At 37.7% G+C, this 17876-nt stretch overlaps 1 protein-coding gene across 2 annotated transcripts in view; it reads left to right on the top strand.

Annotated features, from left to right (window-relative positions):
* The window catches only part of PREP (prolyl endopeptidase), a 120958-nt gene that overhangs the window by 31791 nt on the left and 71291 nt on the right, over positions 1–17876 (top strand). For both annotated transcript variants that reach the window (XM_026845284.1, XM_026845286.1), the window contains exon 7: positions 6731–6836. In XM_026845284.1, coding sequence (XP_026701085.1) covers positions 6731–6836 — 106 coding nt within the window. The remainder of the gene's footprint in view (positions 1–6730; positions 6837–17876) is intronic.

The raw sequence follows: 17876 nt of genomic DNA, 5'->3' as shown, positions 1-17876 counted from the left end.
AGTATTTTATTCATCTGATGGGAAGCTTTAAAATACTGACAAGTAACAAAAGGCAGGTAATTTCTGCATTGATCTGAAATGTTAAAGTTTAGGAAGTAACTGCTGTCATCAATCTGTTTTACTGTGGCAACTGGGTACATTTCTAAATGAATAGAAAAAAAAAATACTAAAAAGTCTAGTCAGTCACTCCGGGTGGTTTCAAACTGTTACATACATAGTATATAATGAAAACTGTAGCAGTGTTAAAATGCAGCTTATTGGTGCTATGAGTTTTTAATTTCTAGCTTTTAATGCCATGCATTGCGTGCGTGCATTTTTATTGCCACCCACCTTTTTCTGGATGGTTTGATCTTCCCATGACTGGGTACATGGAGTCCACTTACTAATTTAACCATTTGGCTCTGTTTGAAAGATTTGACTCTGTCTGATTTTTGTGAGCTTTGATTTTTATTTTTTTTTTTCTTTTTGGTATGTGATTCATTTGCTTTGTTTCATTGGAAACGCATTAGATAGCAGTGATGCTTACCTTGTTCCATATGCAAAGGGCTCTAGTGCATGAATAGCAGTAGTTTGTAAAATAACTACAGATACCAATCAGGTTGTAGATTAAAAGGTGTAGGTTTGTTTTTTCCTCAACACAGGCATATTATCTAATAAATAAATTTTGCTTATTTATTTTTTTTAATCTTGTGCAGAAACAAATTATACAGTGATTTAATTTTTTCCACATTGATAATAAAAAGAGCAAAGGTGGTAAAACTTTCAACGGGTTAGCTTAAAAAGGAATGATGTGTATATACAGTTGCCTTAATATAATACTACGCACTCAAAGAGCCCCTGTTTGTGGACTAACAATAGAGACCTCATCCTGAATCTTGCAGTGGTGACTACCCAAGTAGTATTCAAAGAACTAGCATTAATATTCACTGGGGTTGCTGTCATGCACTTCACTTGAAAGCAAAGCACTTTAATGTCTCTCCTATTGACATTTTGGTTGAGGACTAATACATGAAGCCAGGAAGTCTGAAAACCCAACAACCTTCTCCTGTTCATTCTTTTTTTTTTTGTTTAATTATGTATGAATTTTTGGTCTGAAGTGTGCTGCTAGTAGACAAAATATTTAACTTCACTTTTGCTGTGGGTCCTTGTAGATGGTTACTACTACTATAAATGCAGAACACATAACCCTTTGGGGTTCCTTATATGGTTTATATGATGAATTAACTATATTTTGTAATGAAAGAAAAAATTTAAGTAGTTGAAAAACTCCTTTTACTAATTAGGCTTTAGTTTATTGAAGTTATAGATAAACCACCTCTTAATGTTTCTCTAAGCAGTGGTTACTTTTCATCAAAATGGAGAGAATGGATAACATTGGAACAAAATTGCTAGTTAAAAAACCCCCAAACTTTACTATAAACCAAAACTTCTTTATAAAGATTTTACTTTAAAGAGTTTGACCTTTGAAAGACTAAAAGAATAGCACTTGGGAGAGCACAGTATCATGATACTTCTGTATGCTTGTATGGTGTAAAGATGGTCACAGCAACTATTTCAGAAATAATAGATCTAATTAACTTAAAATTTCCAAGTGACTGAATGGCAGCAAAATGAAACTACAAACCATATACCAACATCAGCTCTTTGAAATAATCCTTCCTTTACTGGTGCTGAGTTAGGGATTAGTGTTGTGTTACGCCAATAAAATAATTATGCTGAAGGTTTTTAAAAGCTCCATTTGACAGACTACAGGATTTCTTCTGTCCTATTTTGACAGGACTGAACTGGCATTTTTACATGCTCAGTTGCTTTATAACCTATTTACCTTTTACCAGTGGATGCTGTTTGAAACGTCAGAAATTATTGTAATGAGAGAAATATACACAGACTAACATTCCAGATCTCTCTCAGAAATTCTTGAGATGTGTTTCCTTTTCAGCTTGGATGTGAGAAACCAGGAGAATTTACTTCTGATACAAGTTGTCAGTTCTGACATTACAGCTGTCTCCCTTATGCTGAACCATGAATGCGTTCTAAGATTTGAGTGAAATGCTAGTATGCAATTTCAGTTCATAAGTTTGTGGGCCAAGAGCAAGGATTGCAGTTCAGCTCATAAAGATGATGTAGCAGTGTAAAGGATGACCCAAATGATAGCTGGGAAATCCTATTTCCTTTTGCCATTCTGAAACATAGACTCTTCTCTGTTTACAGTATAAAAGAGTCAGTGTCATTCTGGCCATGATTACACATTCATCAGTACTGCCATATGAGATGCCTTAAGTAATCTCTGCCCCTGTTATTCATGTTTCCAGCTGCTTGGTGTGGTGTGTGAGCTCAGCCATTTGTGCAACTGCACAGTGAACTGAGATACTAGTCTTTTAGACTTCTTTTTAAAAAATTTTGTGTGGTTTTCTCTTTCCCTTCCTGGATTCTTTTTTGGTTTATTTTTGTCTGGATTCTTCTTCGTTTTCTCTTGGGGTTTTTTTGTTTGTTTTGGTTTTTTGTTTTTGTTTTGTTTTGTTTTTGTTTTGTTTTCTGGATGATTTCTTTAATTTTTATTTTCTCTTGGTTTTTTTTGTTCACTGTGGGTTTTTTTTGTGGGTTTTTTTTTTTTTAGCTGAATCAGCTCCCCAGTCTGGTTTACCATACAGATGGTAAATGCCTGTACTGATATGACTTAGGGGACTGAACCTGCATGCATACAAGCAACCATAGCAGTAGGAAGAGGTAGAGGTGGAGACCACATAAGCTGGTAGTGCCGCCAGTATTTGCTTATCAAACTGGAGCTTTTCAATATGGATGTCTAAATCTGCAGTATAATACTAAACATTTTAGGATGCTGCAGTCAGCAGTGTCTTGTCCTGTTTCTGTCAAACTTCTTTGGGTTATAGAACTCACTGATGTAAGAATAGCTTGATGAATAGAGACAGACGTAATTGGTGTCCCAGCAGCAATATGGTTTGGGAATTCCTAATTCAAATTAAACATAAACTGCTATCAACTCTTCACTAGTCCAGCTGGGAATGTGGAAGCAAAAATTCATTAGATGTATTCAGATTTGCTGTCATCAGAGCTTCTGAATCACTCTTGTAACATCATAATCAGAAATATGCAAATAAGTTTTGGGAAAGTGAACAGTCTTCTGTTAACCATTAACTCACTGCATCAAAGAACAAATTTATGTGGGTTATGATTATGTCTGAAAGAATTTTGTGTGTTCTACTCTGAGTTTTAATGGAAATTTATATGTGTATATACCACTTGCAATTATTTTAACACGTTTTATGAGTTGGTGAGGAAGAGATGAAAACTTGATGCTTTTACAAATATGAACAGTTGTTTAAGCAGCATATTGCAGTCACTAGTTTAAAACTAACAACTGTAATTATTGTTTGTCTGAAAATACTGGAGGTGCTTCTTTCAGAAAAGATCGCCAAATCTTATTTTCCGTTTCTGGATATACTTCAGTCTTGGCAGGAGGAAGCAAAATGTCTTAGCTGTTTCATGTAATCTTTTTTTGGTCCAGTGGGACCTTGTAAGCTTTCGGCTGTATGAGGTTTTTATAGTGGTATAATTAGTTGTTGACAAAATGGCTGTAAAAAATACAACCTATAAATACTAATTTGAAAGTTTTTTTGGTTTTCAGGAGTCTGTGGTGGTTGGGGGTTTTTTTTGTTGGCTTTCATATACTGAGATTTGGCTCTGTATTCTACTAAGTTCCCTTCTTGTGTCTGCAAAACTGAATCTCTTTGAATAGCAGTATAGTTAGGACCTAATTCTTCTGAAATTTATTTTGCATAACTAATTCTACAGATATTTTGCACAACTAGTGTTACAAATATTAAGCAAAGTAAATCTAAGAAGTAATTACAATATATGAATAAGAAGTTTTTTTTAAGATTTGATTAGGACCAAGTGGAAAGTTTCCAGAACTCAGATTCATATTCTATGAGTAGGGGTTTAAATTTCCATTAGATATTGTCATGTAAAAATGTGGACAGGAAACAGCTTTCTGTATCAGCTGTTAATAAAACATCTAAATCTGGTAACTTTGGAATATGCTCAAAACAGCTCAGTCAGGAGAGGGAAATTTTAAGTTGATGACTTCCTGTTACTTCCTGCCTTTCCTTGATGGACTTGCACTTTCAAAAGCTTTGCCAGGAAACAAAGTATATTTGTAAAGCTTGAGTAGAAAGGATTCTTTGATGACTTTATGTACCAGCAGATGCCATTTTGGAAATTTTATTGTGTGTGTAGGTGCATGTGAAAAAGCAAGCCAAGAAGCTTCATCAAAAAATTATAATGTGGTTGTAGCTTATAACATAGATTTAATAGCAACATTAGGATTTTTTGTGTGTATAAGCCTAATGAAAATTACAAAAATGAAAACTGTAAGCGTCATTTAGTTTGCCACAATAAGCAAAAGTACCCTTAAAATTACAGGCTTGAATAATTTTTAAGAAATTTCATACTGCTTTGTGACACCTTATTAATTCTGTCACTTGAGAACTTGAGGGAAAATCTGCTGTGAATTAAGTGACTGTTGTTCAGATGGAGTAAACTGCCAGCCTTTTTCCATCTCTGAGATGGACTTTGGTGTATACCTTAAGGCAATCAGAAATCCAGAGCTTGCCTCTACTACTTAGGTAATCTTTTTCTGTAGGATGTCAGACTGTGAAAACAGTATTGTGTGTATTCAGCTTTTGCTTTTAAAAAATAGATGGACAGAGTAGCTGTGCAGAGTAAGAATGTTTGCCATATGCTGAGTGCCAGCTTGATGGTTTTCACTGTCCTGCCATTGTGAGCAAATAGATTTATTTCCATTCGAATAACAGGTACTGTTTTGATTACACTCCACTGCTGTCTACGTAGTACTGTGATGGCGTGTGTAGAGGTGTGCATGTGTCAGCAAAATGATCTTACAGAGCTTAATTCACCAAGAGTGTGAATCTGGAGTCATTTGATGAACCTGGATTTCAGCATATCTAGGATATTCACAGCTCTAACATTTGACCATGTTGGAGTTACTAGAGAGGGGAAGAAGCATGGTGAGGAGCCCTTGTCTAGAGAAGGCAGCAGTCAGTTTATGTTGACCTGTAAAATGCACTGAAGGTCCATTTTAAGAAGTTAGTGGAAAACTCTTCTATAGATTCAGTTTAGCTGACGGGTTACACAGGAGAACTTAAAAGGGACCAAAATGAAGACTTGACTGAGATAAATGCCTCTTTCACTTAATCATTAGCAGTTTCAGCAGCACAGTTTTTCCTTTGAGCAGGTACAGTCCTGATACATCTCTTAAAATACTTGAATTAATAATTATATTAAAAATTAACTGATTTTTCAATGAGATACATGTCACTGATCCTTCTCATATCACTACTGGGCTCCATTTATTTTCATAAGATTTTGGGGAGGGGAGGTAAACATTCCTTTTCATGGAATTGATACCTTGATAAAGGAGTTCGGAAGTTCAGAAGTGTTGATGTTATCTTCACAAAAAACTTGAGGGTTTTTTGGACAAAAGCCACTGGTTGCTCTGTAGTGTCTTAACAAAGGTGGCTAAATTAGCAAATACTCTTGCACAATTTAACATTGGATTTGAATGCTGACAGTATAGTCAGTGACTAGAGAAACTGAAACACCTATATCACCAGAAGTGTCTGCTGCACAGGTTTTTGAGAAATTTCTATTGAGCTACATGAAGTTATGTTTTAATTGATGTAGGAGTGTTCTTTTTTTGAGTACTGTAGTTCAGTAGGAGCCTGGCAACCCAGTTGATCACAGGACTAAACAGTGCTTTATATTCAACATAATGGATTCAGTTAAACTTCTCCATGTTGAAGACATTGACTGTGAGGTAATTTTAATGTGGCTTGTGGTTTTGGTGGGAGGTTTTCTGTTGTTTGTTTTGTTGGGTTTTTTTGTTCTTGCCAGCAGGTTGTAGTTTTAGACTTTATACCGAGTCCATTCTTAGTTACTGATATCTCAAGTTAGTACTGTGCATTAATTGTTGTATTGTTTTTTTGTGGCAAGGTTTTGGTACCAGGGGGGCTGCAGGGATGGCTTCTGTAAGAATAGGCCAGGGCTGCCCCTGTGTTGGACAGAGCCAATGCCAGCCAGCTCCAAGATGGACCTGCCAGTGTCCAAAGCCCAGCCCGTCAATAATACTGGCAGCACCTTTGTGATTATATATGTAAGAAAGGGCAAAAATTGCTGCACAACAGCTGTGAGAGAAGAGTGAGAATATATGAGGAAAAACAACCTTGCAGACACCAAGGTCAGTGAAGAAGGAGGGGGAGGAGGTGCTCTAGGGGCTGGTGCAAAGATTTTCCTGCAGCCTATGGAGAAGACCGTGATGGGGCAGGTTTTCTTCTTGCAGCCCACGGATGTCCATGGTGGAGCAGTTACCTCCTGGACTCATTTAGACAACTTTTTAACAGGAATACTTTTGATAATCATAAACTTTCTGTTTTTTAATTCACAGTGGAAATAAACAGATAATGCTGTTTGGTTTTGATCTCATGAAATGTCAGCAGACTATACCTATGTTATTTGTTGATATAAGTGATGTGTGGGTTCTTGGTGTGTTCTCATATTCCATACATGTCTGTTCACTCAGCTAACTGTAGCATCAATTTATTTTTTGCTAGGGATTTAGGAACTAACTTTTCAAATTAGATTTTTTTTCAAGAGGATGAATTGTCTTTGATTTTTCTGTAACTTCTTACAGATATCAGATGATGGTCGATACGTCTTGCTGTCTATCCGAGAAGGCTGTGATCCAGTGAACAGACTGTGGTACTGTGATCTACAGACAGAGTCTCAGGGTATATCAGGTATGTGATTTTTTGCTTTGTAAGTTTTGCTTCATTTTAAGACAATGTAAGACTTGAATTACTTTTGTATTTAAATATATGTATTTATGTGTGTTGCTTAACCTTCTCGCTTTCTTTCTAATGCAGAGATTGTGAGAAAACTTGTACTGCTGCTAGCATTCCATTTTCTGTTATGTATCAGTAGATGGAAAACTCAATTCTTGATTCGGTAGTTTGTTTAAAAGGTCATAAGGAAAAATAGAGATAATAAGCAGCCTTACCAGTGTATGTTCCATTTCTTTCTACACCACTAGTGCTTTTCCATGTTTTGGGGGTTTTTTTGGTTTGTTTTTTTTTTTACACTTTAAAATGTGTCTCCCTTTTTTGAAAAAAAGTACCTGGTTTACAAGCAATGTTTTTTTTCCCACTAGGAAACGAACAAAAATCCTCTTAACATTTTAGTAATATACCTTTGCTTTGTAGCATCATTATTGCAATAGAAATACCTACTCATATTTCAAATACACATACATAAAATGCTCCTTCCTTGCCTTCTAGTTGGATTGGCCTTTGGCTTTTGTGTATTTGGTTTTTTAGCCTTAATGGTATGAGCTGAAAGTATGGTACTTTACTTGACACGGCTACTGTTGATGGTTGGCATAGTGAGTTGTTTTAATGGGCAGTGGTTTTGTATTTCTGGAGTATTGGATTATTGAAATCTCTTCCTCAATATGTACTTTGTGTAGAACACAACTTAGCTCTTCTTGATTCTTTGTGGTTTCTGTCTTCAAAAACTTCAGAAACAGAATAAATACTGTAGTAGCTCCTTGTTAAATATTGGATCTCAGGAAGCTTGTTCTGTTGCCATTGAGGGTTATGAGCATGATTAGAACTGACGGCAGCTCCGCAACATGGAGTGTATTCTCCCTTACTCGATTACATTACATGGCTGTGTGGTCTTCCCTTAGTTCGTCAACAAGTCCTAGTTGCAATATTTTGAATTTTGGTGAGTTGAGTGTTAGTGATGATAGTTAACAGTTTTATACTCCTTTCTGGGGGATTATTAATTTTGTTTTGTGGACATGTCACTCTATCTTATAAAGGCTATTTCTTAATTACTTCTAAACTTATCTTGGACAACTGACTAGTTGTTTAATGTCCTCCTGAATGGGGAAAATGACAGTCCTAATCAAAATTATTACAGATGCATTCCATGCAACATGTAATTCCATGCAAATTCCATGCAATTACAAACATAAAGCCATAGATAAAACTGCTTAGTACAGTGAAACATTTTCATAAATGATAAATTGCATCATCATTCAAGTTGACACTTTTCAGCTAGAATACAGAAAGCATAGCTCTTCTCCCATATTCACCTTCCCATTCACCCCTACAGTGGACAATCTTGAAGAGAATACTAGTGTTGAGCCTTGAAAGACCATGAATGCGATAATGAGGTTTCTATTTTGTACTACCTGGCATAAGGTAAACCTACAGTTTGACATTTTCTGGGCTTGGAAATGCTTCTTTAAAAAAGTTTTTTCTCTGAACCGGTCTTTGACTTGCTTTACTATTTGTTTGTTATTGGGTGAGAGTTGTTCTGTCCCTCCAAATTCTCCCTTTTTGCCTATAAAAGGAAAGATCCAGCTGTAACAATTTGCTTGCACAAATTCTCTATTTGAGAAACTTAAGAACCCTCCTTATCTCTCTCACTAAATTGCCAAATGCATTTTCAGTACAAAGACTCTTATCTTTACTCATGTCTTTCTATCTCCATGTTAGTAAGCGCAGACTAACATGCAGATGTAAACACCCTGAACCACTGGTCCTTCAGCCTTTGGTGGCCAGAGGCAGTAAGTTGAGCAAGCAGTAATATATGTAAGATTAATTCTTAGCTCTATCTATCAATCTAGACCACAGGAGGTGTAATTTCAGTTCAACTTGTCATTTTCTGGGACAAGTGTAGAAGAGGTTGCTTGTGAAGTTAGGAGAAATGAATGCCAAATTGTATTATGTCAGTTGTTTTAGGCAAGTAAACAGCAGTTCTAGAATAGTGGGGTTTAATGGCAAGTCTCCTTCTTGATTCAAGACTTGCATTTAACTGGCAATTTGCGCAGACTGCTCAGTAATATCTCAAAGTATGTTCACATGGGTTAAGATTAAGCAATGCTTAGAGAACTATGGATAACAGAAGCATATTCTTAACAAAACCATGAGATAAAAATACTGGCTCTTGTTATGCTGTCTGTAGAATGCAGTGTTCAGTACAATGGTCTATGTAAGTGTCAAACTATACTACTTGTTATGAATTGTTAACAAAATCAAATGCCTTGGAAAATCATCTGTACTTTTAAAATGTATTACATTATCCTTCTGTCTCTTAGAACAGACTTTATTTATGAGTACACCTTGTACCTTTGGTGACATCTAAGTTAGTCCTTGCTATTTTCCTTTAGAACTATTGAATGTTTAATCTGAGCCTTTTTACTTGACCTGTTTGCAATGATCTCTTTGTTCAGAAATCTGTTCTAGTGTTCAGAATACCTCATCTTAGTTGTGAAAAAAATATAAAGGAAAGAAAAGTAGGATAGCTAGTGTTTTTTCCAGTGTCCTAGGTGCACTTCTTTTTTTTTTTTTTTAAAATTTTCTTTTTATTCTTTAGATCTTTCAAGTCTCAAACTTTTTTAGACTTATTCAGAGGGCATCAAACACAAAAGGCTATGAGACCTTTTAGAAAGGTAAACGGCAGTAATATTTAACATGATATCCATTACTTATACCACATATTTCTTTGTGAGGAAGTAAAAGCAACTGCTAAGCAAAAGTTAATGGATGAGATACTGATAGTTGCGAAGTTTGTGGCAAAACCTTAATTATAGAACGACACATTTCCACGGATTGTTTTTAAAGTTGCTCTGTAGTGTATATTGTTTATAAAATAATGTTTCAATCATGTAATTGTGAACTTTTTTGTGAAATACTTTTTGTCCCAAGGTAAATACACTGCTGCATAATTTGAAACGCTACATGCAGAACTGTGAGTTGAGGAACTTTTTGTTATTTAGAATTGCAAAAAAATGCAAAGAACCGATTCTCATCTGTGACTTACTACCTGAAAATGCTAGTACAGAATGTCATGTTCACTAACGTAAGGACAACTTCCTTGATTTTTTTGATTGATAGTAGTGCATTCTTTTCCATTGACAAAGGAAATAGTTTCTTGGTTGCTTAAACAATTTTCATTAAAAAGTACAGGTTCTCATACTCAACATATATGACCACTGAAAGGTGAATTTCGTTTCCTTCTGATGAATTAAGGCCTTGTGAAGTTACCTGTAATTCTGTTACTGTTTATTAGAGATGATAAGCAATGATAAAGGCTGCCTATTTGGCCCACTTGCTAAGAAATGGCTGTGAAGAAGTCAAGGAGTTCAGTGTTGCAACCTCATACAGGTTGTCTCAAAATGCCAGGCGGTTGTCTGCAGGAAAACTGCAGGGCTAGCTGTGAAATGCAATTTCTTATGGTTATAGATCAGTAGTTTATTCCCAAGATAGAGAAACATGTCTTTTTACTGGGAGATAAATATCCATATTTCATGATTTAAGAAAAGTAATGTGGAATAATTTGATTTTTAAACAATTAGTGCAATTACTTGTTTATGCCTCTGTATATTTTGGTGGTTCAAAAGCAAAGAAAATTAATTCTGAAAACTGAAAAAAAATGCTGTTATTAACACTTCCTGCTTCTGAAAAAGCTGAAAGAATTTATTGGAGAAGGTGTGTCTTTCCTGTTAGAAACTTAATAGCCAAATCTAGAAGAGGAGAAAGTCCCCTCTATCTGCAGATTAGATGTAAATTTGTGGAGGAAGAGTGAGAATAGCAGGGTACATTGAATGTGTGTGCTTGCATGTTCCCTAAACAATTCCTCTTCTTGTCAGGGCAACATAATAAAATACAACCAGAAAGTTGCATCAGACCTAGGTCCAAGTGTGTCCTGATCTAGTATGTTTAAAAAATGGTGGTTTATTTGTTTTACCTAAGATCCATCAGATCTTTTAACTTTTGAATCTTTTTGCAGCGCTGATAGTAACTTCTATTAGTTTCATTCAGACTAGTATTATTGAAACTGCGAAAGGCTTAACTTCTTGCCTGTTTGTTATGGAGAGGTATGCTTTGCAGTTTTGGAGTTGACTACTTTAGTGTCACACGTCAGCATTTAACTTACTGTACTGATGGTGGTCTTAATTTCTGAAGAGGGTTAATGTGGCAGTAATAGTTGTTTGTTTGTATTTAAACTTTGATTTTCTTAGGACTCAATCCTCAAGATTAAAACTTGCCTTGGAGGTACTGAATAAATCCTCCAGAGAGTTCACAATCCAGGGTCTGCTGAAGCCTTAAATAAATCAATAGGAATGTGATAGATTGAAAAATATAGTTTCTTGAAAACGATCCATCCTTACCCAAAAAGAAGTACTGAGTTGCTCTATGCAGTGATGATTCTGCAAAGAAATTTCTTAGCAATAACACATCAGCACCATTCCTTGAATGAAATAAGATGTCTTCATTGCATATTGTGTACAGTGATAGAATTTATTAACGTTTGTTATTTCATACTTTATCTAATAGTCTTGTTCATTAAAACAGTGAAAAAATAGTAATTATAGTATCTTCCAAAGTTGGACCAAGTGATCAGATTTTTCAGTATTTAATGTGTTTTGGAGTTCATAATTACAATTTCATCTTTTCCAATTCGGCAATATTTTCCTTCTTGTTTTATAGAAAATGAAAATACAAGCTGAAAAGCACTGTTGTTAGTTTGCAGTGAGAGAACAGAAAAAAATATATGTAACTTCTGTAAAGAATAATGGGGTACATTTTCATAGTGTGCCCTTTAATCATCAGTGATCTCCAAAACTGACAAAAATCTGATTTCCAGGACAGTTGGGTTCCAGTTATCCTAATAACACTTCTAATGCAATTATTAAACAGATTATCTCAATAAAGTCTTACAAACAAGCAGCATAATTAATTATTGCTATCCTCGCAGGTTAAAAAATGAACTGAAGGCAGTAAAAAGGCAGCTCCCATCTTACATCAGTGTATCATCTGTACCCTTTATATTGTGTTTTCTGAAATATTTGGCACCCCTCCATGAAGTTCCCAGTCAACGTATCCTCTTCTCCCTTTTGCTGTTGCTAAAACAGAGACCTGGCACAGAATTAGCAACTAAAAGTGAGGGAAGAGCAATGTAGCCATAGTTAGTATTTGTGGTGTTCTCAGTACCAATCCTCTTGCAGGAAGTCCTGAGCCCTTCAGATCTTCTGTCTGATCGATGCATGTGTTCAGGCTTCCTATTGCTTCATCACAGGAATGGGGTATGCTGCCAGTGTAACTCAGGGGCTATGTCTATACAGTAGCAGGATGGCCACAGCCTGTACTCTGATACTGAGCCAAGAGCTCACCTCTGTGTCAAAGCTTTCTTCCAAGATACCATAACTATGTTCAATTTGCCTGTTGGGAATAATTTTGGCAAATACTGCCCCCAGACTGTGACTGCATACCATCTGCTAATCGGCACAGACTAAAACTGTGATGGGGGATGTGGTAGCAGTTAAACAGTGCAGAAGTCATGGAGCACTGCTTCAGGCCTGTGCCCTACCTCTCTCTTATATACCTATGTATATTTATATAACCAGCTTGGTTTCACACAGCAGCCTGTTCTGTGTCAATTTCTTCCACAGCCAGGGATGTGAATTACCTGACACTGAGTATAGACTTCTTTGTTGTGATGAGTTTCCAGCTGAACTGTTCAAAAGCTGAGGAGATGGCAATGTTGAGTGATGGAAAGGAAGCCATACAGTTGCGTTTTGCCTGAATGAAAGTTATGTTCCTTTAAGGAGCAGTGTTCACAAGTCAGGAATGGTGAAGATATATATGGTATGATGGTAATGACTGTAATTTCTATCTAAGAGTTGTCTTAAGGAAACAGAGGTAAACTGAACAGATGGTCTTCATCTCTCCTTCCTTCTTTATGTGCATGTCCGATATCTTTCACCAAGCACTAATTTGTGAGATATAGAATTGTCTGGGTTGGAAGAGACCTCTTGAGATCATCTAGTTCACCCCAATCGGCTAGAATGGGTTGCCCAGGACTGTGTCTTGACTGGGTTTTGAATATCTCTACAGATGTTCTCCACAGCCTCTCTGAGGCAACCTGGTGCCAGTGTTTGACCACTCCATGTTAAAAAGTATTGTTGAATTTCCTATTTTTTTGTGTCCATTGCCTCTTGTCCTGTCAGTGTGCACTACTGCTAAAAGTCTGACTCCCTCTTCTTTATTCCCTCCCATCAGATATTTATACACATAGATAAGATCCCCCCTGAGCCTTCTCTTGTCCAGACTGAAAAGTTAGAGCTTTCTCAGCCTCTTATCTTATATGCTTCAGTCCCTTAATTATGTTTCTGGCCCCGTGCTGGGCTTGTTCTGGTCTGTACCTTTTTTGTACTGGGGGGCTGGAACTGGATACAGCACTTGATGTGGCCTAATTAGTACTGAGTAGAGAGGAGAAGTCACCTTCCTTGACTTGCTGGTAGCATTCTTCTTAGCATGGGATTCTGTTGGCCTTCTTTGATACAGAGGGCAGATTGGTGGTTTGTGGTCAGGTTGTACAGCAGGACTGAGAGACCCTTTCTTGCAGAGCTGCTTTTCAGCCACACATCTCCCAGTGTGTACTTGTGCCTGGGGTCATTCTTACCAAGGTGCAGGACTTCTTTTTTTTTTTTTTTTTTTTTTTTTTTTTTTTTTCTTTCCTCCTGTTGAACTGCATGAGATTCTCTTCAGCCCAATTCACCAGTCTGTCCTGATCACTCTGGCACCAAAACAATCTGGTTTATCAGCTGCTGCCCCCAGTAGTAGTGTCATCTGTAAACTCGCTGAGAGTGCATACTTTTCCAGTATCCAGGTCATTAATGAAGATCTTGAAGAGTATTGGACCCACTAATCCCTGGGATATACCACATCAGCTAAGGTTGCCTGCAACTTTCACATGCACAACCAGTTCTTCCTTGTTTGTAAGTATCAGGTCAAGCAGAGCACCTTTCTTTGACTTCTTGATCACCTTGGGAAGTGATCATCAAGACAGTCTAGAATTCTTCTGTATTTCTTGAGCCCTGCTGCATTGTCCTTCCAGCAGATATCACAATGGTTAAAATTTCTACCATAAGGAGTAGGGCCTGTGAACATGAGGCTTTTTTGAGTTGTCTGGAGAAGGCATCATCTACTTTTTCCTGATCAGGAAGTCTGTAGCACATACCCACTACAGTAGTACCCATGTTGGTCTGCCTGCTAATCTTGATCGATAAAGTTCTTGAGTGGCTCCTGACCCTGTCCCAAGGCAGAGCTTGGTAAATTCCAGCTGTTCTTTCAGATATGAGGTCATAGCTCAGAAACTGTACACAGGCTTCTAACTGCTCCTGTTTATTCCCTGTATTGTGTGTAGAGGCAGTTCAGGCAGGCAGGCAAGCATGCCAATTCCCCAGTACACGTTTGAGCGCTTTCTCCATGAGGCTGTTCTGCAGGCACGTCCTTCTCTACATGCCTGTGCTTGGAAGGATTACACTTCAGCTCTGTTCTGTGGATTGCTGTGTCCCTTCTGTTCCTATTACCCAGGCTCTTGGCTTGCCTTCCCCATCCACAACTTCTGTACTTGTTTGTTGAAGAGTCTTTCTCCTCTCATTTCTAGTTTAAAGCTCTGCTTACTAGGTTGGTCAGCTTGCAAGGATACTTTTGCCCCATTTAGTCAGATGAATAACAGCAGTAGGACAGGATGAGATAGCCTAGAATACCTACTGAATCACTGGTTTCTCTAATGAATGTGGATGGATGTCTTCTGTTCTTATTTACATCCTGTTTTCTATGGAAATAAGAGGTGCTTAATCTCACTTTGTTATTTGAACCATTGCCTCCCCAATTCGATCAGTTCTGATGGAAAGGTAGGAGTCCCCATGGTACAACTATCACAAGGAGGTAGGTGGCCTGTGAGAGGTGAGAACCTGTTAATGAAGGGCTATGGCATAAACTTGATCTTGGTATACCTTGAAGATTCACTCGGATGAACAATATTACGGATGCCTGAGATGTGGAGAAGGCTTCAGAAGAAGTTTTTTTGTTAGACTTAAGATGCTTTTTGTCAAGGTTCTCTCCCTTGTGGATTGTCAGATACATGAAAGGGAATGAAAATTTGTCCTTCAACTGTGGCATTCATAACAGCTCTCTTCTGTGTGAATTCTCTGATGAGACTCTGCTTATGCTGAATCTTAATATGAGTTAAATTATCAACTGACTTTATATAAATATGGAACCTGGCGTACAATAGTTCCAGTGTTCAGAGACTTAAGTGTCTCTTCATTGCCTACAAGCTTATGTTTGTGCTTCGTAGCTTTTTAAGAGGCATCCTTCCTGTGCGTTTGTTTACCCAAATTGTTATAGTGTTCAGCAGGGCTTTGTCATCGCGAGCTATTGTGGTGACCTGAGATGGCACAGTTTCAGAACTGATTTGTGGATTAGAAGGAGCAGCAATAAGCACAGCTAGGTTTCTAGAGAGCTCCTTAAACAACCTGTTTTCTGTTCTGACTTTTCCCAGAGGTGACAACTGTAAGTCATAGATCAATTCATAGTGTGTTAGATAAGCATGTTCTCAGCGTTGCAATAAAGTCTAACTGCTATAACTGAAAAATGCACTGGAATATCATAGTATTAGTTGATGTGGTAATATGTGATTTAAAGGACATATAGGGTAGATGAATATGGCAGTTCTGTTTGGTTTTAAATTTGTATGCCGGTTTTCTTGAATGGACAATTAACTGAGATGTAGGTTGGGTATGTAATAATGAGGCTACATTGCTTTAAGCCATGTGTTCATTAAGCTCATCCGACAGCTACTTGCATCATCGGCTGTTGTGAGATCCAAAGGGTAGATGAGATGGTTAATGAGTTTTCTTACATTATGCTGTACTGCAGGAATTTGGTCACTGCCAAATTCTGTGTTGGAGATAAAGTGAGAATCACTTCCAGACCCTAGATGTGTTAGAGGAGATGATGGACTGAATTTACCTGTTTAGATCATTAGCAGAGACTCCTGTGTTCCTGTGCTTGCTCTGTAGCTATTATGCAGAAACAGTCTGTGTGAAATGAGAGTTCTGAGGATAATTGAATTCATGTGGGATACAGGTTGTCCTCTGGACAGGTTTGGTCTTTTGTGCTGACTGCAGAGGGTGCCTATGGCTGTTAGCTCATGTGCTCATAAAAATAAAGGTAGGGAAAGAGTTAAAACCACGAAATTGAAAGGCACTTTCAAAAAATAAAACAGGAATATTCCTGTGGCATTTGAGAAAAGTACAAAGTTGAGGTGAGAAAGTGATCTGATTAAGATACAGGTGTTCATGAAAGAAGATGTTTTAGAAAAAAAAAAAAAAAACCCCAAAACACAACACCCAAAACACTAGCTGCTGGACTATTTAAGTATTAGTTATTTCAGAAATTGTACTGACTGGCAAAGAGGGAATGAGGGAAATGAAAAAATGAAAGAAAATACTAGGATATTAGAGGTAGCCTAGGATCTAGCAGACAACACATCTGATACAGGTGCTTCTTGTATGTTTTAAGGATAGAGTAATTTGACCGTGAAATGCCAATTTAATGATCTTAAAGAAGAGGTGAAATAGTATTAGATTAGGAAGAGGAGAGGGTCTATTTCAGTTGAGATGCTTTTACATCCTGGAGATGCTTGCTGAGGAAAGACCTGTACAAGTAGCCTGAATTTGCAACTGAAAGCTGAGAAGATGACCATTTTAAGATGATACTGACTAAACTGGTTACTGGATTGTTCAAGTTGTTTGACCGAAGAAAGCTTCTGTCAAATGTGCCAGCCTTTGGACTACAGTTCTGTAATGAGAGAAAAAAGAGATGGTAATTAACGGAAGGGACATAATATTTAGAATGCACCACAAAATTGAAGGTGTACTCTTATTATAAATGGTCTTATAGTAATTCTGTACTTGGGTCATCTACTATTTTTTCCCACCTCCCTTTGCTTTTTTTTTGCCTCCTTCTGTAATAGACCACTAACACCCCTGTTCCCTATGACAATTGTTTTGATCTATCCTTTAAAATCTAACAAGAGAGTGGTTACAGGACTGTCCTTTATCCCGTTAAATGTCCTTGTGATACCTCAATTTAAATACTGTTTGAGCAGCAGGTAAAAATAAGTGCATGTGTGTATACTTAAGGACTAAAGCCACACTACCACTTTAGAAGCTCCTATGGTTAATGTACTGATTATGTTGCTCTACAGCAGCATCCTGGCTGTAGCAGGAAGGCTGAAGGCTGTGTAGGCAGATCCAGCTTCACTTGTCTAGATGGGGCAAAACAAAAGATAGGGCTTCCCTTGACTGTAAAGGGAATCAAGGTACTAAACTACTCCTATCCCAGACATTTTATAGGCATGTTACATTTTGCTGTCTCTTCTCGTACTGAATCACAGAATTGTCTAGGTTGGAAAAGACCTTGAAGATCAACCAGTCCAACAATCAACCCAACATTAACAGTTCCCAAGTACACCATATCCCTCAGTGCTATGTCGACCCGACTCTTAAACACCTCCAGGGATGGGGACTCCCACCACCACCCTGGGCAGCCCATTCCAACGCCTAACAACCTGTTCTATAAAGAAATGCTTCCTAATATCCAGTCTAAACCTTCCCTGGCACAACTTGAGGCCATTACCTCTTATTTCATCGCTTATTACTTGGTTAAAGAGACTCATCCCCAGCTCTCTGCAACCTCCTTTCAGGGAGCTGTAGAGGGTAATGAGGTCTCTTCTCAGCCTCCTCCAGACTAAACACCCCCAGTTCCCTCAGCCGCTCCCCGTACAACCTGTGCTCCAGACCCTGCACCAGCTTCGTTGCCCTTCTCTGGACACGCTCGAGTCATTCAATGTCCTTTTTGTAGTGAGGGGCCCAAAACTGAACACAGGAATCGAGGGGCGGCCTCACCAGTGCC

Source organism: Athene cunicularia, assembly GCF_003259725.1.
Source record: "Athene cunicularia isolate RWA chromosome 3 unlocalized genomic scaffold, athCun1 chr3_part1, whole genome shotgun sequence".
NCBI classification, from domain to species: domain Eukaryota; kingdom Metazoa; phylum Chordata; class Aves; order Strigiformes; family Strigidae; genus Athene; species Athene cunicularia.
Note: the sequence above shows the minus strand (reverse complement) of the source record. Positions and strands in the feature narration are given on the sequence as shown.